We start from the raw sequence: 24,129 nt of genomic DNA, 5'->3' as shown, positions 1-24,129 counted from the left end.
GCCTCCCACGTGCACCCCGACTGGGGCTGGGGATCGAGCCTGCAACCGAGGTATGTGCCCTTGGCTGGACTCGAACCCGAGACCCTTCAGTCTGCAGGCTGACACTAACCATTGAGCAAAACCAACCAGGCCTTTCATTTCTTATTTTATTTATTTGGGTCCTCTCTGTTTCTTGAGTAGTCGGGCTAAAGGTTCAATCTTGTTTCTCTTTTGAAAGAACCAGCTCTTGGTTTCCTTGATCTTTTGTATGGTTTTTTTAGTCTCTGTGTTCCTTCTACTTCCTTTGGGCTTTCCTTGTTCTCTTTCTATTCTTTCAGTTGTAGGGTAACATCGTTTATTTGAGATTTTTTTTGTTTCTTGAGGTAGGCCTGTAATGTAGTGAACTTCCCTCTCAGTACTGCTTTCACTGTCCTATAGATTTTGGGTTAGTGTTTGTTCATTTTCATTGGTTTCCAGGAAGTTTTTGATTTCTTTCTTGATCTCATTGGTAACCCATTCATTGTTTAATGACATGCTATTTGGCTTCCATGTGTTAGAATGTTTTTGAGGGATTTTTTATTGTAGTTGATTTCTAGTTTCATACTGTTGTGATATGAGAAGATGCTTGATATGATTTTAGTCTTCTTAAACTTGTAAAGACTTATTTTTTGTCATACTTTGTGGTCTGTCTTTGAGAATGTTCCATGTGCATTTGAGAAGAATGTATATTCTGCAGCTTTGGGATGAAATGTTCTGTAAATATCAATTAAGTCCATATGATCAAGTGTGTCATTTCAAGTCACTGTTTCCTTGTTGATTTTTTTTGTCTGGAAGATCTATCCAGTGATGTTAGTGGGATGTTAAAGTCACCTTCTATGACTGTATTGCTGTTTATCTCTCCCTGAAAGTCCTCCAAGAGTTTTTAAATACATTTAAGTGCTCCTATATTGGGTGCATTTATGTTTACCAGGGTTATAGCCTCTTGTTGGATTGATCCCTTTAGTATTATGTAGTGACCTTTATTGTCTCTTGTTATGGCCTTTGTTTTGAAGTCTTCTTTTTTCAGATATAAGTATTGCTACTCCCACTTTTTTTTACTTTTCCATTTGCTTGAAAAAAAATCTAACCCTTCACTTTCATCCTGTGTGAGTCTTTTGTTCTGAGATGGGGTTCTTGTAGACAGCGTATATATGGGTCATGTTTTCTTATCCATTCAGCTACCCTATGTCTTTTTATTGGAGCATTTAATCCATTTATATTTAAGGTTATTATTGATAGGTACTTATCTCTTGCCATTTTATTTCTTTGTGCTGTGTTTCTGTTTGTTTGTCTGTTTCAGCTCCTTATTACTGCAGTCCCGTTAACATTTCTTGCAATGCTGGCTTGATGGTGATAAACTCCTTTAGCCCTTTTTTTGTCTGGGAAGCTTGCTATTTCAGCATCTATTTTGAATGGTAGCCTTGCTGGACAGAGTAGTCTTGGTTTCAGATCCTTGTTTTGTGTTACCTTGAATACTTCATGCCATTCCCTCTGGCCTATAGAGTTTCTGATGAGAAATCAGCTGACAGCCTTATGGGAGCTCCTTTGTAGGTAAGAGATTGCTTTTCTCTTGCTGCCTTTGAGAAGATTCTCTCTTTGTCTTAAATTCTTGGCATTTTAATTATGATGTGTCTGAGTGTGGGCCTCTTTGAGTTCTTCTTGCTTGGGACTCTGTGTGCCTCCAGAACTTGTATGACTTTTTCCTTGACCATGTTAGGGAAGTTTCTGCCATTATTTCTTCAAACAGGTTCTCTAACTCTTTCTTTCTAATCTTATGGTACTCCTATGAGGCCAATATTGTTAACTTTCATGTTGTCCCACAGCTCCCTTAAAATGTCCTCTTGTTTTTTTAATTGCTTTTTCTTTTTGGTTGTCTGATTGAGTGATTTTTTTTCTACCCTGTCTTCTGATTCACTGATCTTTTCCTCAGCTTCCTCTAATCTGCTGTTTATTACTTCCAATGTTTCTTTATTTTATTATTTCTGCTATGTCATTCTTAATTTCCTTCATACTTTACATTCCTTTTCCCATGCTCTTGAGCATCCTTATGATCAGTATTCTGAACTTTATATCTGATAGATTGCTTATCTCCATTTCATTTAGCTCTTCTTCTGGAGAATTCTTTTGTTCTTTCATTTGTGGCTTGTTTTTTTGTCTGCCCATTTTGGCTGCCTGTTTAGATTTGTTTCTATGTATTAGGTAGATCTGCTAGGACTCCCAGTCTTTTGGACAATCTCTGGTGTAGGCCAATGTCAAACACTGTTTGTGATTGGCCTTGAGTACCCTGTTTGGATCTGTCAACAATCCACGTTTGTGATTCCCTCTGCTGGACCAAGGTGGACATCAAGGTCTGCTTTTCCTAGCCCTGGGTCCAGAAGCAAATCAGGCAAAGACTGAAAGCACCCAGAGGTTGATAGTTATTCAGTCTCTTAATGAGCTTCGGTTGTCCTGTGCACCTGAAGGTCATAGTTCCATTCCCAGTCAGGGCACATGTACAGGTTGCTGGCTCGACTTCAGTCAGGGTGCGTGTGGGAGGCAGTTAATCGATGTTTCTCATATTGATGTTTTTCTCTCTTTCCCCCTCTCCCTTTCTCTCTAAAATCAATTAAAATATATATTTTTAAAAAGATTTAGAGAAACTCATATTTAGATTTCAGAAAGTCTTTCTCTTTGTAACTTCATTCTCTCTGGAAGTCTTCAGAAATTCTATTTGCCTTTCCCAAATTAGTATGGTTGTTTCTTCAATGAACAAGATTGTGGTACACTGGGTTCCTTTCCCTGGGATGCAGTTTGGAAATCACATTCAGACAGAAAGTCTGGAATGTAGTAGAACTTAACCACTTGTTTCATTTTTCTCAGCGATCAAGTCCTATTGCCCAGTGCTTGAAAATTGTTCCTATGTTATGTCCAATTTTTTAGCTGTTTACTATGGGACTGTAATTCTGGACATTGTCTTATTTCAGTGTCTTATTTTTCTTGGTTATGTTTTCAATGTTGTACCTTTTATTTTTTTCTTAGACTATGTATGAACTATGTTTTACTGTTATCTGCCTATAGTGAAGGGCTCTGGACCTCTTTACCCCATTTTTCGGTCTGTACAGCTCAGTGTTATCTGTTAATGATTTTTAAAATATTTTTGTTGATATACAATTCATATAACATAAAATTCATTGTTTTAAAGTGTATAATATAGCGGACTTTAGTATATTCACTATGTTGGACAGTCATTATCATTATCTAATTTCAGAAATTTTTCATCACCGAGAATGAAACCCCATACCTAATAGTTAATTAATTCCAGTTCCCCTGTTCCCTTCAATCTCTATTGGTTAGCCTCTTGTAGACATTTCATTTAGATGGAATCATATAGTATGTGGCCTTTTATGTCTGTTTTAAATTAGCATTTTGTTTCTAGGTTCATTTATGTTGTAGCATGTATTAGTAGTTCTTTCTTTTTTATAGCTGAATAATATTCCATTGTATAGATACAAGTTCCTACTGCTATGACATCTTTCATAAGGTGAAAAGGAGCAATTACCATTAATTTATATTGGAAAGTCTTTGAGCATTCCTTGATCCCAAAAATAACCTACCAAGTCATACCAAATAATACATAAAACCTTAAATAACACTAACATGTAGTAGTAAAAGCAGGAATGACAGTGTATATAAAGTAGAAATAATGTATGTACAGTTTAGATTAATCTATTGAAAAGACTGATTTCTCCTAAATTATAAGATAATGGAACACCATGCTTTGTACACCCATCAATCCACTCCAGTGGTAGACTTTCCATTTTATCCATTCCTGGATACTGACTAAGAGAGACCACTTTACTACTAGCAAAACAAATGGTAACTTTGGCAGCCTTCAAGATACTTTCTCTCCTTGTGTAACTAGTACAAATGGTGGACACAGGCAAATTTAGTGCATACACAATGTCTTTATTTTTTTTGTTCACCACCATTGAAATGTTATTGTCCAGTTTTATGCCAAGCACAACACCCTTACAAGTTCTTAGACTTTTCTGATACCTTAGGACACATCTTGCTACCAGATGCCCCAAATAAATCGAGGTATAAACACAGGTGTTCACAGATGCAGTTCAAAGCTATGGCGGTTTGATGCTGAGATGCTGAAGGTAGTTTCTGGGGAAGGAGCTTGGTGGAGCCAGTTTTACTTCTTGGGGTCCACCGCTTTTACAATAGCTCACTGCAAAACAAACAACATTTTTTCACTTTTTGCCTTATTCCCTGAAAGTGAAAATCCTCTTTGGATTTCTTTTGGTTAGTGAAAACAGATACTAATGTAGCTCTTTTGTAAAAGTGAAGTGGTGTAAGTGGAACTTTTCAGAAGTGGGGAATGCTTGTATACTACCTTTTGTTTGTCCATTTATAAGTCAGTGGACTTTTGGATTCTTTCTCCTTTTTTCTGTTGTAAATAATGCGGCTTTGAAAATTTGTGTGCAGATTTTTGTGTGTAGACATATTCTTTTAATTACCTTGTGTGCATACCTAAGAGTGGAATTCCTGGGTTATTTGGTAATTCTGTGGTTATCTGTGATTATTAGCATTAATAGATTCCTTTTGAAAAGAAACTTTTGCATTTTCAACAAAAAGATAATAAAGGAAAAGTAGGAAAACAGAAAACCACCCACCTAGGAATGATGGAAAAACTATTACTCTTAACTAGCCGGTTGATTCTCTGGACTTCTGTTTTTTCGTTTGTAAATATATGTGAATTTAACTAGATGGCTTTTGTGACCCTTCCAGCTTACTGATTTTGAGTTTAAGATGGGCGTGCTTTTTAGGATTTCATACTGAATACGAGTTTGAGATCTTACTACATGAATAATATAGATTGGAAATTATTGGATATGTTGTTAGAAGAATAAATTGAAATTGAACACAAAATTTAATTTGAATTCTTTGGAATGATATATAGTTAAAATGTTGATTACTTTAGGTTTATGGGAAAGAATTAGATAAGTAAAGGGTTGAAATTATTATTGCTGTTTCTTTCCATACTTAGTGGCTCATAACTGCCTTCATGCATTTATACTTCGTTTGATTTCATGATGCTTTTCACCTTTTGCTTAATAAATAATGTATGATTATTCTAATACTAGGAATTTGCAGTCCCTGATTATCGTTCTTCTCATCTTGAAGTCAGTCAAGCATCACAGCTTTTGCAGCAACAGCAGCAACAACAGCTTCGCAGACGACCTTCCTTGCTTTCAGAATTTCACCCAGGTTCTGACAGGTAATGGGCTTTCTTTTATGTTTCTAGGACTGAACTTGTGAAATTTGTATACTTCACAAGTGTGTTATTGTTTTTAATTTAATTTTTTATTTTGCAATTTTATTAACCAAGTCGTGATTGGCCATTTATAGTTTGTGTTTTGAGCTTGTTTATATTATCCTTGGAAGTAGTTGTAATAGTGAACAAACTCTTAAAACTTCTTACCTGAGTTCAGAGTTAATGCTGTGCATTGGGAAGTCAGGTAGACCTACACTCGAATCCTGGTCAGCTGTGTGACCTTGATCACATTATACAGGGTGGGCAAAAGTAGGTTTATGAGACACACGCAGTTTATTCTTGCATTATTTTTTATTAATTATTGTATTATTTGCCATACAAACAACTGTAAATCTACTTTTGTGCCACCCTGTATAAACTGGTGTTCTCAATTTAGGCTACATGTTAGAACTGCCTGGGAGCTTTTAAAACTAGATTCCCAAGTCTCATTTCAGAATACAACATGTGTTTGACCTGTGCAGGTTCACTTATACACAGATTTTTTTCAGTTGACACAGTTCAACTAACTGCAGTTCAGTTGACCCACGTAGTTCAAATCCCGGTTGTTCTAGGGTCATCTGGCTGTTGGGACTCTGCATATGCAGAGGGGCGACATAAGATAATAGTGGATTTTCTACTGTGTGGGTGGTGGCACTCCTAACTCCTGTATTGTTGAAGGGTCAACTGTAATTAAATCAATCTCTGGGATTGGGCCCAGGCGTTCGTTTATGTCTAAAGTTTCCCAGGTCATTCTCATTTGTAGTCAGGATTGCAAATCACTGATTTAGGCTCTTCAAACCTTAGTTTTCTCACCTGTAAAAGTGGGGATAATAATGGCCTTGTCCTCTAAGGATAGTATTTGATTAGGTACATGTTAGATACTCATTTTCCTTAGTGTACTTACCATCTCTGTTATCTTTGACTCCATTCTTAATCTTGATATAAAGTATTTCAAAATATAATAACTACCTTTATTAAATTGCCTTTCTGGTTCTAGCAGTTTTATAAAGAACTTGATTTCCTATTTTAAAAATATGTTTACTATTTAGGTTTTAAGGTAATAAAAGGTTTGAAATTATTAGGTAATGTTTAAAATTATTTTAAAATACATTTCTTGGTGAAGATTGTAGAGAGAATTCAGATCATTCTTCCCCCAATATTTAGAAAATATAAAAAAATAGTTTTTAAAAAAGGGGCTAAAAATGCTCCCTCTATAAAGAAGGAAAGGCATACAGCCACTGCTGTAAACTTGGAAAAATGGTATTTGAGGAAGGAATTAGAAGAATCTTGCATCACTTGGCTTTCTAGTCCCTACTTCTGCACTCATAGAAGAAGCAGTGTTGAAGAAACAAAAAGGTTCAGTAAAGGCCTAGGATTTCTCATGAATTCTCTTCAATTTGAGAACATTTAAGTGTGGGTGGTTGTGGTGAATGGTTTGCTTGGGAATCCCCATATGCCATCCTGCTGGAAAGGCAGTCACAGTGTGTCGTTTTCCACATTGGTGAGCCAAAACTCTTAGGATAGGTGTACATGTCTGGCTAGTTGATTGGGCCAGGATTCCTACCAAAGGCTCTGACAGCCTCAACCAAGGTTTCCCCTACTTTGCTCTATTTCCATGTTCCCTCAGGTTGTAGAAAAATATCTAGAAAGTCATACTTAGTCCTCCATCTGTAGACAGACACATGACAGGCAAAGGAGAGACGAGCAAGGAAAACCCATGCACACCATTCCACACCAAAGAAAAAGTCTGAGTAGGGCCATCCATATTGTACCTGTTTTGTCTCAGAGGTCCCTTAAAATTTCCTGGAAAAGAAAATAAGCAGTACAGTATGCCCCAAAGACCTCTATGTGTAAAAAGACAAAAAACAAAGAGCAAACCACGTGAATGCTACGCATTATAGAAGAACTTAAAAATGAAGTAGTCAAAAAACAAAACAGCCAAATTAGAGAAAATGAAAGATTGGACATTCCAGTGTCCCCAAGCTCACCACTATAAATTTAACATCTAAAATGAGGAGAAACAAGGGTTAAAGTAGGTGTAGCTAAAGGTCAGACCTTTGTTATGGAAGAAAATCTTGAGATAATCCAAGTAAATGCAGAAGACAAAGATTAAATCAATTAGAAAGAAATTGGAGGACAAATTAAAATCATCCAATGTATCATATGGACATGTGTTTTTGAAGTGGAGAACTTGGTAAAGGAAAAAAAATTCATAATAAAACAATCTCCGTTTTTCCTTGTAAAGTGAAGGAAATACTTTGTAGTTTCATAGGACATAGCCATACCTGTCTCCAGGAAAAAATAACACAGAATGATCAATATCAAGACAGATCCTGATTAACTTATTAAAGTTCAAGGATAAGTAAAATAATCAGGAATCCAGGAAGGAAAATAAACCCTTTACCTGGAGAAGAGAGTCTGGCCTCAAACTTTTATAGTGACAGAAGATAGAGCAATAACTAAAAAGTTCTCAGGGAAAGAAATTGATATCTAAGAATATTATATGAGACATGCTTAAGAATAAAAGCAACAGACATTCTTTGACACGAAAGCACTGAACATTTTAAAACTTTTTAAAAGAATTTCTAGTAGGTGATGGAATCTAGCTTACACAGAGAATAGATGCCGTAAAGCCATTTAAGTAGTAAGTCCATATGAGACGCCCCGATGACTTCTGGTTTCATAACAGAATGTCAATAGTAAACCTTGACAAAGTAAAAATAATATAACCACCCACTTAGAGGTATGGTAAGTATTGGGAGAATGTATAAAGGTATGAGTTAGAAAAGTGTGGCTGGAGTGATTTGGTACTTCTAAAATGGAAATGTTAAGTTAAATAAAATTCCACCTTTTTTTGGTTAATCTTCACCCAAGGATATTTTTTTCCATTGATTTTCTTTTTTTTTAGAGAATGGAACGGAGGGGAAGGGTGTGTGGGAGAGAAGGAGAGAGACCCAGACAGACAGACATCAATGTGAAAGAGACACATTGATGGTTGCCTCCCCCACGTGTGCCAACCAGGGTCTAGAGTTGGACCTGTGACCCAGGTCCATGCCTTTGACTGGGAATCGAACCCGCGACTCTTTGGTGCACAGGCCAACACTCTTAACCACTGAGCCACATCGGCAGGGCTAAAATTCTACCTTTTGAATGATTTTTATTATTTTTTCCGTACCCTTTAACAAGTTTTTTAGGAACCAATTTTCTTGTGGTAAAGGAGCATTTATCTGGTATATAGCAGCAATTCTTCCATTTTAAGCTTTATTATATTTTATTTGTTTCTCTTATATCTGTCTAAAACTAAACCAAATATTCTTTTAAAAATACTGTATGTGATTTTTTTATTGTTTTATTTTTCCTGTATGTTTGTCCATCTGTATATAAAAATAAAGTGGTGTCTGGGAATGATATTCACATAATTTTAGCATTGTTTCTATGTGGTGATATTTGGGGCGATTTGCTTCCTTTGTTCTGTTCGGTATTCCTGGAATTTTTTTTTGTTAGTAAATGTATATCATTTTATAAGCTCAATATTCATAAAAAGTCAGTCATTTCTATGTGAATGTCATCTATCATGCTTTCTAGATTTCATTGGAAAAATTAGTCCATATAAAACTATTCAGAGTATTTGGATATTTAGATTAAAAGATGCAGAACAGTTGGGCAAGTAATTTCAGATATTTTAAAAGATTCACTGGAATTCAGATAATTGGTTTTCCCTTGAGCAAAAGAAGAACAAGCCAAATCATACTGGTAAATTCTTAAATTTAAGCAAAATCAGTTTTGTTTCAGAGAACAGCTTTCATTAGCTGGGAATAAATAAAATCAATTGACATAATTCTTGATGATCTTTGCGGACCACTATTTTGAATAGCTATGTACTTTATGACATATTTCCCCTAATGAGGGATATCCTTTCTTTAAAATTAAAGTGATACAGTATAGGTATATTGCAGTAAAAAAAAAAATCCATTTGATAACTTTAACTTGTTTTAAAGGTATTTAAAGATACTATTAAGAAATGAAAGCGAGTAAAATGTAGGAACTTTTAAGTTTAAAAGCTATAGAGTTTTTAGTATGAAAATCCGGTGGATTTGTCTTTTATTTCTAGTTTTGGATATACATTTTGTTTATCCATTCATCAATTGTTAGATATTTTGAGTTATCTTCACTTTTTGACTATTATGAATAATGCTGCTGTGCATATTCATGCTCAAATTTTTATGTGGCATATATTTTCCTTTCGGAAATTTACCTAGGAGTAGAATTTCTGGATCATATAGTAAAAGTGAACCTGTAAGATTTCTTTGTTTACCGTTTGAGAAGCTAACAGACTGTTTCCAAATTGGCTGCACCATTCTGTGTACCATTCTACAGGAGTTAGTTTTCAAAAGGCAAATATGCTAATTTAGAATGCAAATTTCATGCTTAGCTTCATCAGGATTTTCAATATATAATTGTAATTTTTTTAATAAAGATTTTCATAGTTCATTTAAATTTTTTGAAATTTTAAATGTTATATATTTACTTATTAATGTGTCAGTGGTTTTGTTCTAAAAGCCTGGCAAGCTGAAATGGGAAAAATCTGATTTTTTAGTGGAAAGAAAGCTTTCCATACTCTGTCTGACTTGTTTTATGTCCTGGATGCCTTAGGCTGTACTCCAGCACTGGATATACTTCACCTTCTGCCTTTGGTAACTCTCACGGGCAGAATGTAATACTTGGAAGTTAGTTTTTGTAGATTATGTTCTAAGCAATGGTGCCTATTTGAGGAGACAACTGAGGGCTGAAATACAGCTCAGGCAGTTAGCCAGGCCCTTGTACACCAGAAGGTTGCATGTACTTAAAGAAATTTGTAACAAAATTTCCATGCAGGCCAGCAGTAAGTGTCCCTGGTTCTAAGTGGTGTGTTGAGAGGCTTGCCTTTAACCTGATGCTGTCTGCTTGTTTTTGATATATTACTTCTGGCTGTTTTGTGGAGGGTGAACTTGGATAGACTAGATGCAATAGAGAACACATAAGGGACCTGTAAGAGAGAGAATATGAGCATGAGATAGGGCAATGTAATTGAAATGGAGAGGAAACACATCGGTAAATTAAGAGATAAATGCTTCCAAGACTTGGCAATTGGCAAAGGAGAGGGAGGAAACCTGGATGAATCCTAGATTTCGACCTTGTTGATTCCAACAGCTGTGATAGAGATTAAGGATAGTGCAACAATGTAAGATGCCTTGAGTAGGTATGAATCAAGTTTGGTGTACCCATGAAACATCCAAGTGGAGATGTATCTAGCATGCTTGGGGAGGATCTAGATTTAAGATACAGGTTGGTATAGTGATCGAGAAGGTATGAAAATTGAGAAGAGCAATAGTTTAAAGATGAACCTGTAAGATTTCTAACATCTAAAGACACTGAGAGACAGAAGCCTCTGAAGGGGAGAAAGGGAAATGATTAAAACAGTGGTCTTCAAGTTTGTTGCTTACATATTATTCAAAAGAATTTTGAAAAGGCTGTATTCGGCCTTGTTATTTTAAATGGACATCTAAAATTCTTCATAGTAATTTTAAAAGAGAATATAATTTGTCATATTGACAATTGACATTTAAGAAAACTCTGCTGCAGTATGCTTTTAAAACTATCCAATGGAATCTAAATACCATAGTGATTTAAAGTTTTATTTTTCAATTACAGTTTATATTCAGCATCATTTTGTATTAGTTTCAAGTATACCGCATAGTGGTTAGACAATCATGTACTCTACAAAGTGGTCCCCTTGATATTTCAAGTACATATGTGGCACCATACATAGTTATTACAATATTATTGACTGTGTTCCCTATGCTGTACTTTTGTATCCTGGGACTGTTTTATAACTACCAATTTGTTGTTGTTAATTCCTTCACTGTTTTCACTCAGCCCCTCGTTGTCGTCCCCCCCCCCCACCCCCCCCCGGCAGTCATCAGTCTGTTCTCTGTATCTGTGAGTGTGTTTATATTTTGTTTGTTCATTTCTTTTGCTCTTTATATTCCATATGTAAGTGAAACCATATAGTATTTGTCTTTTTCTGTCAGATTTATTTCACTTAACACAGTACCCTCTAGGTTCATCCATGCTGTCAAAAAAGGTAAGATTTTCTTTTTTTATGGCTGAGTAAAATTACATTGTATATATCTACTACAGCATTTTTATACACTCCTCTATTATTGGACACTTAGGTGGTTTCCATATCTTGGCTGTTGTAAAATATGCTGCAGTAAACATAGGGGTATATATATGTCTTTTCAAGTTAGTATTTTGGATTTCTTTAGATAAATACCCAGAAGTGGGATTCCTGGGTCATATGGCAGTACCATTTAAAAGTTTTTGAGGAACCTCCATATTGTTTTCCATAGTAGCTGCATCAATCTGTATTCCCATGAACAGGGAACGAGGGTTCACTTTTTCTCACATTTTGGCCAACATTTATTTGTTGATTTATTGATGATAGCCATTGGACAGGTGTGAAGTGATACCTCATTGTGGCTTTCATTTGCATTTCTCTGAAGATTAGTGATGCTGAGTATGTTTTTGTATGTCTATTCAGGTCCTCTGTGCATTTTTTAATTGGAGTATTTTTTATTTTTATTTTTTGGTATTGAGTTGTATGATTTCTTGATAAATTTTGGATATTAACCCTTGATGTATCTAATGTTATCATTGGCAAATATTTTCTTTCATTAATACGTTGTCTTTTCACTTTCTTGATGGTTTCCTTTGCTCTGCAAAATTTTTTAGTGTGATATAGTCCCATTGCTTAATTTTTGTTTTGTTTTCCTTGTCTGAGGAGATACATCAGAAAAAATATTGTGAAGAGAAATGTCAGAGACTTTATATTGCCTATGTTTTCTTCTAGGAGTTTTGCAGTTTCAGATTTTACATTTTAGTCTTTAATCCATTTTGAGTTTCTTCTTTTATATGGGGTAAGAAGGTGGTCTAATTTCATTTTTTTTTTTTGCATGTGTCTGTTCAATTTTCCCAACAACATTTATAGAATAGGCTGTCTTCACCCCATGTTATGTTTTTGCTTCCTTTGTCATAGACTAATTGACAATATAGTTGTGAGTTTATTTCCGGGCTCTCTATTCTATTCCATTGACCTATGTATCTGTTTTTATGCAAGTACCATGCAGTCTTGATTACTGTAGCCTTGTAGTATAGTTTGATATCAGGTAGTATGATATCTTCAACTTTGTTCTTATTTCTCAAGATTGCTGTGACTACTCAGGGTCTTTTGTGGTTCCATATAAATTTTTGGATTATTTTTAATAGTTCTGTAAAAATGCTGTTGGTATTTTGATAGGCATTGTGTTCAGTCTATAGATAGCTTTGGGTAGTGTGAACATTTTAATAATGCTAATTTTTCTGTTCATGAGCACAGGTATATGCTTCCATTTATTTGTATCTTCTTCAGCTTATTTCTTTAGTGTCTTACAATTTTCTGAGTGCAGGCCTTTTACCTCCCTGGTTAAATTTATTCCAATTTTTTTTTTATGCAATTGTAAATGGTATTGTTTTTTAGTTTCCTTTTCTGGTAGTTTATTACAGTTGTATAAAAATGCTACTGATTTCTGACTATTTTGTATTTGGATACTTTACTAAATTCATTTATCAGTTTTAGTAGTTTTATGGTTGAATCTTTAGGGTTCTCTATATACAGTATCATGTCATATGCAAATAATGACAGTTTTACTTCTTCCTTTTCAATTTGGATGCTTTTTTTTTTTTTTTTGGTCTGATTTCTGTGGCTAGGACTTCCAGTACTCTGTTGAATAAGCTTAATGAAAGTTAACATTTCCTGTCTTGTTCCTAATCTTAAAAGAACGCTTTTAGTTTTCCCCCCGTGAGTATGATGTTAGCTATAGGTTTGTTGTATAGAGCCTTTATTATGTTGAGATATGCACTCTCTATTCCCACTTTGCTGAGAGTTTTTTTATTTTTATTTTTTTAATATATCTTTATTGATTTCAGAGAGAGGAAAGGAGAGGGAGAGAGAGAGACAGAAACATCAATGATGAGAGAGTCATTGATCGAGCCCGCAACCCGGGCATGTGCCCTGACCGGGAATTGAACCCCGATCACCTGGATCCTAGGTCAATGCTCAACAGCTGAGCCATGCCCGGCCGGGCTGCTGAGAGTTTTAATCATAAATTGTCAAATGCTTTCTCTGCATATATTGATATGATCATATGATTTTTATCTTTTATTTTGTTTATGTGATATATTAATTGATTTGTGGATATTGAACCAACCTTTTATCCCATGAATAAATCTCACTTGACCTTGGTGTATAATCTTTTTAATGTATTGCTGAATTCAGTGTCCCTAATACTTTTGAGGATTTTTGCATCTATGCTCATCAGGGATATTGGCCTATAATTTTCTTTCTCTGCAGTGTCTTTAAATATCTGGTTTTAGAATTAGGATAATGTTGGCCTTATAAAATGAGCTTGTGAGTCTTCCCTTTTCTTGAAGTTTTTGGAATAGTTTGAGAAGGATAGGTGTTTGTTAGTTTTTTGAATGTTTGGTAAAATTTACCTGTGAAGCTATTCAGTCTAGGGCTTTTGTTTGTTGGGAGTTGCTTGATTACTGCTTTGATTTCGTTGGTTGTAGTCAGTCTGTTAAGATTTTCTGTTTCATCTTGATACAGTCTTGGAAGATAGTTTGTTTCTAGGAGTTTACCCATTCCAGATTGCCCAATTTGTTGGCATGTAGTTGTTTGTAATATTTTCTTATAATCCTTTCCATTTCCATGGTGTCAGTTGTTACATCTCTTTCATTTCTGATTTTGTTTACTTGGGTCATCTTTTTTTTCTTAATCAGTTTGGTTAAAGGTTTATCAGCCTTGTTTATCTTTTCAAAGAACCAGCTATTGGTTTCATTGATCTTTTATTTTTTTAGACTCTGTTTTATTTATTTCAGTTCTGATCTTTATTATTTCCTTCTTTTTAGTCACTTTGGGCTTTGTTGTTTGTTCTAGCTCTAGTTCCTTTAGGTCAGGGGTGGGGAACCTTTTTTCTGCCAAGGGCAATTTGGATATTTATAACATTATTCAAGGGCCATACAAAATTATCAACTAAAAAATTAGCTATGAAAAAAGCTCTTAGATTTATTGAATTTCGAGTTCCACCTGTAGTTGCCTTGGCAGGGCCAGACCAAATGATTTTGCGGGCCGTATACGGCCCTTGGGCCAGACGTCCCCCACCCCTGCTTTAGGCGTAAGGTAAGATTGTTTATTTGAGATATTTCTTGTTTCTTGAGGTAGGCCTTTCTTGCTATGAATTTCTTTCTCATGACTGCTTTCGCTTTCCCCACAGATATGGGGTTGTCATGTTTTCATTGTAATTTGTCACAAGGTATTTTTTGATTAAAAAAAATCTCATTGTTAACCCATTCATTGTTTAGTTACATGTTATTTAGCTTCCATGTTTTGTGTGTTTTTCAATTTTTCTCTTGTAATTGATTTCTAGTTTCATACCATTGTGGTTGGAGATGGTACTCGATATAATTTTACTCTTAAATTTATTGAGACTTGTTTTGTGGCCTAACATGTACCTTATCTAGGAAAATGTTTCATGTCCACTTGACAAGAATGTATATTCTGCTGCTTTGGGGTGAAACGCTCTGAAGACATCAATTAAGTTTATCTGGTCTAGTGTGTCATTTAAGGCCACTGTTTTCTTATTGATCTTCTATTTGGAAGATCTATCCATTGATGTCAATGGAGTGTTTAAAGTCTCCTACTATGACCATATCACCTTTGATCTGTCCCTAGATTTTTAGCTTTATATATTTAGGTGCTCCTATGTTGGGTGCATAAAAGTTTACAAAGGTTATAGCCTCTTCTTGGATTCCTCCCTTTATCATAATGTAATATCCTTCTTTGTCTTTTAACTATAGCTGTTGTTTTAAAGTCTGTTTTGTTTGATATAAGCATTGCTACCCCAGCTTCTTTTTCTATTCCATTTGCATGAAATATCTTTTTTCATTTCTTTGTCTGTGTGTGTGTCTTTCATTCTGAGGTAGGTCTCTAGTAGACAGGATATATATATGGGTCTTGTTTTCTTATGCATTTAGTTACCCTGCGTCTTTTGATTGGGACATTTAATCCACGTATATTAAAAGGGATTATTGGTAGATACGTATTGTTATTTCATTATGCATATTTATGTCCCTCTTTTTTTTTGGTCTTGTTTTTAAAAAAGTCCCTTTATTATTTCTTGTAATACTGGTTTGGTGGTGATAAACTCCTTTAGCTTTTTCTTGTCTGGGAAGCTTTCTTTCTTTCTCCTTCAGTTTAAATGATAGCCTTGTTGGCTAAAGTTGTCTTGGTTATAGGTCCTTGCTTTTCATCACTTTGAATATTGCATGCCAGTCCCTTCTGGCCTGAAATGTTTCTGTTGAGAAATCAAATGATAGTCTTATTGGAGCTTTCTTACAAGTAACTGTCTTTCTCTGACTGCTTTTAAGATTCTTTCTTTATCTTTTACTTTTGGCAATTTAATTTTGATGTTTCTTGGTATGGGCCTTTATGAGTTCCATCTTGTTTGGGACTCTCTGTGCTTTCTGGACTTGTGTATCTTGTTCCTTAACCAGGTTAGGAAAGTTTTCAGTCATTATTTCTTCAAATGGGTTCTCAATCCCTTGCTCTGTTTCCTTTTTCCTGTAACCTTATAATGTGGGTGTTGTTATGCTTGTTTTATCTCAGAGGTCCTTTAAAATTTCCTCATTCTTTAAAATTCTTTTTTTTTTTTGCTTCACTGATTGGATGTTTTCTGCTACCTTGTCTTCCAAATAGCTGATTTGATCCTCTGTTTCATCCAACCTACTGTTTATTCCTTCCAGTGCATTCTTCATTCGAGATATTGTAGTCTTCATTTCTGACTGGTTCTTTTTTTATGATTTCTATGTCCTTTTTTATGCTTACTAACTTTTTGATTAAGTTCTCACTGAGTTCATCCATTCTTTCTCTAAGTTCCTTGAGCACTCTTGTAACCCTTATTTTGAACTCTATCTAATAAGAGTGCCTGCACCATTTCATTTAGTTCTTTTTCTGGGAATTTCTCCTTTTGTTTCATTTGGAGCTTGTTTCTTTGTTTTCCCGTTTTCGCTGCCTGTCTTTATTTGTTTTTGTGTGTTATATAGATCTGCCTTGTCTCCCAGTCTTGGTAGGATGGTCTTATGTAGTAGGTTCCCTGTGGGCCTCAATGGTATAGTCTCCCTGATTACCTGAGCTAGATGCTTCATGAATGTCCCTTGTGTGAGTTATGTGAGCTCTCCTGTTATAATTGAGTCTTGATTGCTGTTGGCCTATTTGTGGGTGTTGACACTCAGGCTGGCTGACAGTGAGCATTGACCCTACCACAGTGTGTGAGCTATTGTGCGGGGGCTGACCCCACAAAGCAGAATTTTGAATTGTCTACAGAAGCAACTGGTGCCTGTGGAGATCTCCCTTTGGGAGTACAGCTTTTGGAGCTAATCGGGTCTTAACTCTGAAGAAGTCTGAAGTCATCCACTTGGTGTGTTGGTTCTGGGGCCTCTTGGGAGGGATTGTGGTGCAGGTCAGTCAGACAATGGCTGTGACCAGCCCTGGGTTACTCGTTAGGAGCTTTAAAGCCATCTACGGTTAGTGGCTTCCTCTGCTGGGCCTGGGTGTTAGTTGGAGGGGCCATGTTGCATACTGGGGCTTCCACTAATACAAAGCCTTGTGTAGGTCAGCAAAATGCCCAAGGCACCCTGAGATTTGCCTTTGCCTTTGCCTTTGCCTTTGCCTGCTGGCTGCCTGTTAGGCTCATCCACTGAAATTGCCTCTGGTAGTATGTGAGTTGCGTGAGGCAGGTTCTCAGTGAGTTACTAGGTAGGGGTGATTATTGTTCACCAAGTTACTAGTGATTCAAACTTGGCACCAGTGCTGGGTCTGAGGCCACTCAGCAAAAGTTTCAGGGTACACCAAGGGCAGCCACCATCTGCTTGGTGCCTGTGGGCCTTTGCTGTTCGGTGGGGTCTCAGGAAGTCATCAGGGTGAGACCAGTAGAGTCATCAGGCTAAAACAGATTAAGATTTGGCAACATGGAGGGAGGGCTGTCACAGGAACGATGTCAGTGGTTGGTTCGAGCGGGGAAAAATGGCCCTCCTTGGCAAGCCACACGACTTGTGCCTCTCCCTTTGTATATTTCATGCACCTTGAGTCTGCCTGGATCTTCTCGAAAGTTACTGAAGAAACACTGCAACCAGGCCCAGGGTGGCCAGCAGCCAGCGGACTCCTCTACAGGGTGGGAACTTGGGCTCGGGCAGGGCCTCAGGTTATTTGGGAGGGTAGGCCTAGTGCATCTTCCCAGGCTGATGCCACAGGGCAGTATTGCTATCCCGCAAAGGGAAATGTGGCCCTCACCTAAAGCCATTCCATTCAGTCTCTCCCTGGGTGTCTCTGACACCCCCTGAAGTTGTCCGGATGTCCTCGAGAACTTCTCAAGAAAGATTTCCTCGGCCCCAGGCTGGCTGCAGCCAACAGATTCCTTCAAAAGGTGCAAGTTTGGCATGGCACGTTCCCAGATAGTCTGGATGGTGTGATTAGTGCATTTCTGCAGGCCTCTATCATGGGGAAGAGGAATGTAGTCAGTTGGGAGCACTGGGAGAAAATGGCCCTTGCCTAAAGCACTCCACTCAGTCTCTCCCTTTGTGTCTCTGATGGCTCCTGCATCTGCCTGCACCTCTTCAAGAGCCTTACAAGAAAGACTGCAGCGGTCCCAAGCTGGCGACAGCTAGCTGATTCTTCCACAGAACATGAACTTGGCAGAGTGGCTCCACAAGGAGTTGGGAGTGTGGGGCTGATGCTATGTGTAAGGGAAAGCTACACCCAGAAAATATGGCATCTGTGGGTGATATGGGAGAGGGACTCAGCACAGTGAAAATGGTGGATGTTTCTCTAGCTCTCCCTCTGAAGCCATACAACCCAGTCTGTCCCTGTATGACTCCAGTCTTCTCTGAGCTACCGTCCCTTTGTTGGAGCCTGGGGTAAGTGTCCACAAATGAGATTTTGTGCACTGGCCCTTTAAGAAGGCACCTGTGTTTCTAGCATTCTTTGATCTCACCCTGGCAGATGGAATTTCTGCTGATTTTCTCAGCCAGATATTATGTGGCTCCTCTTCCCAATACTGGTGTTCTGGGCTGGGGAGCTGGACCTAGGGGTCGAGACCCCTTTCTCCTCAGTGGGACCTTTGCAGCTGAGGTATCCCTTCCAATTCTTAATTGCTGAATGTCAGTGCAGGGCCAGCTCTTTTTGCTTCTCTGCCTTTGTACCAGTCTCTGTGGCTTTTTCTGTATGTCCTGAGTTTTAAGACTTATGTTCAACTAGACTTAGGTTGGTTATTCACTTTAATGTTGTATGATTTAGTTGTAATTCTGATTTGCTCCTGGGAGGAAGTGAGTGTAACTTCCACCTACTCTGGTACACATTAGAATTATTATAAAATCAATCAAACAACAATCATTTAAGAAAATGAGTAACAAATTTATTAAATAGAAGTAAAATTTTATAGAAATGCGTTCATGCTTCAATGAGATAGATGGGGTTGTTTTAAAATGTTACTTATTGATAGAATGAATGTAACAGCATGTACTCTATTCTTATTTTTTATTTTGCTGAAGAAATCTTGTTCACAAATAACTTCTTATGCTGTACATGCCCCAAATCACATTCTTATCTAAGATGAAAATATCAGTTTAAAACTTAAGTTCCATAATCTTCTTAAAATCAAATATTTGGGAACTTTTAGCTTGCCGAAGGATTTCTTTGCTGCTCTACAGGTGTTTACCCTTTGATAGTCAGTCATTGCTCCAGTGCAAGATACAGGAAGAGGGAGACTTAAGCTTTTCTTTATAAAATGACAGAAGGGCAATTGTGAAAAAGAAGTAGGGGAAGGAGACCCACAGATTATTATCTGGTAAGTCAGTTTTTTTATAATAGCAACAATAATTTTATAGATGAGGAAAGAAATTGAGGTTTAGAGATGTTTAATGGGTGCCAACATCACACAGCTAGTATGTGCCAGACCTGAGACTCAAATTCAGCACTTCTAAAGCATAATGCAGTGCACCATCCACTCTACCACACTGCCTCTCAAGATAGGTCATTTTAAGTAAAGAGTGTATATGGAAGTTCAGAATCTCTGGAAGTTGATTGTTTTAAAATTCTCAATGCTGGTATCCCCTGTGGAAACTCACTGTATGTGCCCACAGAAGACTGTGAGAATATGACAGCCAGGGAAGATAGTGTCCTGGAAACCAACAGATGGAAGTTTCAGGAAGGAAGGGGTAAGAGAAGAACAAAGTATAGCAGATAAGTTAGCATCTGTCTAAAAATACTATTTTTTTTTTCAGTGTTTGGAGGTCATTGCTGACTGTAGTGAGTGGTGAACTATTGGAATAAAATAAAATGATGGGAAATAAAGTCAGAGTCCAGTGAGTTTAGTGAATTGGAAAAGAGTAACTGGTGAAAAAGAGCCTGAATCATTCTTTAAAGCAGTAGTAATCGTCTAATGTAAAATTTTATGCTGGAATTTGAGATCTCTATTTCCTAGGCTAGTCTTTAATAGTATTGGTTCTGAGAATTAAGTTCCTGTGAATTTTTTTATTGTAGTAAAATATACATAACAAAATTTACCACTTTAACTGTTTTTAAGTGTTCTGATTTGTTGGCATTAAGTACACTCACAATGTGGTGCAGCCATCATCACTATTTCTATAATTTTCTCATCCCAAAGAAAATCTGTACCTATTAAGCAGTAATTCTCCTCTCCTTCCAGTCCCTGGTAACCTCTAATCTACTTTCTGTCTCTATGAATTTGCCTATTATAGATATTTTATGTAAATGAAACCATATAATAGTTTTCCTTTTGTGTCTGGCTTATTTTACCTAGCATGTTTTTAAAATACATCTATATTATAGCAAGTGTCAGAACTTTATTCCTTTCTGTGGCTGGATAATAGTCCACGGAATGTATATCAATTTTGTTTATCCATTCATCTGTTAATGGACATAGGTTGTTTCCACGTTTTGGATTTTTAAAAAAATTTATCTTTATTGTTGAAAGTATTACAGATATCCCCCACTTTTCCCCCCATTGATCCCCTCCACTCCACATCCACCCCCCCAGGCCTTCACCACACTATTGTCTGTGTCCATGAGTTATGCATATATGCATATAAGTTCTTTGATTAATCTCTCCCTACCCACTCCCCCATCCCCGCCCTCCCACTGAGATTCATCAGTCTATTCCATGCTTCTGTGTCTCTGGATCTATTTTGTCCCTCAGCCTGTTTTGTCTATAGATTCCACATATGAGTGAGATCATGTAAAACTGGATCAGGAAGGATCAGAAAACCTGCATTGGCTAACAACTGATGAACTTGAAGCAGTAGTAAAAAAAACTCCCGGCAAACAAAAGCCCTGGTTTGGACTGCTTCACAGGGGAGCTTTCTAATTCTTTAATTTGCAGGGTTAGATAGTTTACTAAAAGTTTTTCTTGCTTTTTGAGGTAGGCCTGTAGTGCTATGAACTTCCCTCTTAGGACTTCTGTTGTGTCTTATTGATTTTGGGTTGTTGTCATGTTTGGATTTTTTAAATATTGCTGCTATGAACATGGTTGTATAAATATCTGTTTAGAGTTCCTGTTTTCAATACTTTTGGTCATATACCTAGGTGAAATTGCTAGGTCATATGATAATTCTGTGTTTAACTTTTTTTGTTGTTAATCCTTACCAGAGGATATTTTTTCCATTGAGTTTTAAGAGAGTAGAAGGGTCAAGAGGTGGGGGTGGGGGAGAGAGAGAGAGAATTATGGATGTCAGAGAGACACATTAATTGGTTGCCTCCTGTACATTCCCAACTGGGGTCCAGGAAGGAACCTGCAGCTCAGGTACATGCCCTTGCCTGGAAATTGAACCTGAGACTCTTTGGTGTGTGTGCTGATGCTCTAACCACTGAGCTGCACCAGCCAGTGCTATGTTTAGCTTTTTGAGGAACCGCCACACTCTTTGCCAAAGCAGCTGCACAGTTTTACAATATCACAAATAGTGCATGTGGTCCCAATTTTTCCATATCTTTGTGGACTTGTTATTATTTTTTTTTAAAAATTAAGCTACCCTACTGGGTATGAAATGATATCTCATTTGTTTGTTTGTTTGTTTGTTAATCCTCACTCGAGGATATTTTTTCCATTGATTTTCTAGAGAGAGAGAGAGAGAGAGAGGGAGAGGGAGAGGGAGAGGGAGAGAGAAACATTGATGTGAGAGAGACATCAATTTGTTGCCTCCTGCAGGTGCCCCTGCTGTGTTTTGGGACTGAACCTGCAGCCCATGTGAGTTGTGCCCTTGACCAGGAATTGAACTTTGGTTTGTGGGCTGACACTCCAACCACTGATCCACATCGGCCAGGGCATCTCATTGTGGTTTTGATTTGCATTTTTGTAATGATGAATGATGTTGAGCGTTTTTTCATGTACTTGGCCACTTGTATATCATCTTTGGAGAAATGTGTCTTTTTTGGGTGAGGGTTGGTTATCTTTTTATTGGTAGATTGTAGGAGTTTCTTATATATTCTAGATATTAAAACCTTATCAAATACATGATTTGCAAATATTTTCTCCTATTCTGTGGATTTCTTTTCACACTCTTGATGGTTTTCTTTGAAGTACAAAAGTTTTAATTTTGTTGAAGTCCAATTTGTCTGTTTTTTATTTGTTGCCAAGGCTTTTAGCATGATATCCAGGAATTCATTGCCAAATCCAAGGTTAGGAAGATTTTCCCTATGGTTTTTTCCCCCCCCTTAGGCGTTTTACAGATTTGGATCTTACTGTTTTAAGTCCATATTCTGAGTTATTTTTGCATATAGTGTAAGATAAGTTTCATTCTTTTGCATGTGGATATCCAGTTTCCCCGGTATGATTTATTGAAGAAATTATTGTTCCCCCACTGAATGGTCTTGGCACCCTTGTTTAAATTCAGCTCACTACAGATGTGAGAGTTTATTTCTGGGCTCTCAAAAGTATTGGTTTGTATATCTATCCTTATGGCAGTACCACACTCTTGATTACTGTAGCTTTGTAGCAAGTTCTCCAATTTTGCATTTCCTCTCCAAAATTGTTTTGGCTATTTGGGGCCCTTTGTCATTCTTTGTGAATTTTATGATGGATTTTTCTTTCTCCAAAAAAAACGCCATTGGGGTTTTATTATAGATTCAATGTAATCTGTAGATAGCTTTGTGTAGTATTGTCATCTTAACAATCTTAACTCTTTAATACGTAATATGGGATGCCTTAGTATTTAAGTTTTCCGTAATTTTTTCCAGCAGTTTCATGTTTTTCAAGGTGCATGTTTTGAGCCTCTTTGGTCAAATTTATTCCTATTCTGTTTTTTTGGATGTTATTATAAATGGAATTGTTTTCTTAATATCACTTTCAGATTATTCATTGCTAATGTATAGAAATAAAACTGATTTTTGCATGTTGATTTTTATATCCTGTAATTTTGCTCTATTCATAATTAGCTCTAACTTTTTTGTATGGATTCTTTGGAGTTTTCTAGATATGGGATCATGTCATCTGCAAATAGAAATACTTCTTTCTTTCCAATTTGGGTGCCTTTTATTTTTTTTCTTATCTAGTGCTCTGACAACCCCCAATACTACATTGAATATAAGTAGCAAAAGCAGGCATCTTTGTATTGTTTCTGAAGCTTCCTACTCCATTACTTTTCGTGACACCATTGTGAATTTTAAGAAGATAATGGATTTTATGTCTTAAATGAGATTTCACAATTTTGAAGTATAATAATTTTATAGATTTCAGGGTTTGTTTCATCATTGATCCTAAAAAATGAAACCCAATGATTATCATGTCAATGAAATGTTGTGTTGTGTTTTTTCTTTGAGCCTATGGAAAGATGATATAATGCCAAAAAGATAAAAACATTTGTAAAATGTAATCTTTAACTAAATATGTGTCACCAGGATAATTGAAATAAGACAGAGCTTTACATTCTCATTGTTCTTACACCTTCCTTATTCTGAGAGATCAGACTAAATGTTAGGGGGACATTAAAGGAAGACATAATTGCTGTGGTATTTTCTCTCTTACGAGTATAAAAAGTAAACATTTATGATACTCCTAAAAATATTATTTTTGATACATTTGTGTTTAAAACAAAATATCACTTCTGTAAATACCTTGGTAGAAAATGAAAAGTCAAATGATCAAATACCCATATGTAGTACTCTGTACAGTATATCATTTAAAGAAATCAAAGACAGATTCTTGACCTTCAAGACACTTAATACCTGGGGAAACTAGACAGAATACATATTTAGGGGGTCAGAATTATATCTTTAAAACAGTGTTGCATTTCCATTCAAGAGACTCTTCAAGCCTTCATAATAGCTCACAACTCAAGTCATTTGTCTGTCCATGTAGCAATTGCTAGATTTTTTTTTAATCCTCTCTGGAGGATATGTTTGTTGATTTTAGAGAGGGAGAAGGAGGGAGAAAGAAGGGAAGAGAGAGAGAGAGAGAGGGAGAGAGACGCATCGTTACCTCCTGAACACACCCCGACTGAGAATTGAACCTGCAACTTAGTTATGTGCCCTGACTGGGAATGGACCCACAGCCCATTGGTTTACAGGACAACGCTCCAACCAACTGAACTAGTTTTTTTTTATCCTCACCCAAGTGTATTTTAAAAAAATATATGTTTTTATTGGTTTTAGAAAGAGAAGAAGGGAG

The 24,129-nt window shown here is 36.6% G+C and overlaps 1 protein-coding gene across 18 annotated transcripts in view; it reads left to right on the top strand.

Moving 5' to 3' along the window:
- Positions 1–24,129, top strand: part of NCOR1 (nuclear receptor corepressor 1) — a 196,025-nt gene that overhangs the window by 31,450 nt on the left and 140,446 nt on the right. For all 18 annotated transcript variants that reach the window (XM_087825811.1, XM_087825825.1, XM_087825823.1 and 15 more), the window contains exon 3: positions 5,148–5,281. In XM_087825811.1, coding sequence (XP_087681937.1) covers positions 5,148–5,281 — 134 coding nt within the window. The remainder of the gene's footprint in view (positions 1–5,147; positions 5,282–24,129) is intronic.

Source organism: Miniopterus natalensis, chromosome 17 (assembly GCF_054644295.1).
Source record: "Miniopterus natalensis isolate mMinNat1 chromosome 17, mMinNat1.hap1, whole genome shotgun sequence".
In the NCBI taxonomy this organism is placed as follows: Eukaryota; Metazoa; Chordata; class Mammalia; order Chiroptera; family Miniopteridae; genus Miniopterus; species Miniopterus natalensis.
Note: the sequence above shows the minus strand (reverse complement) of the source record. Positions and strands in the feature narration are given on the sequence as shown.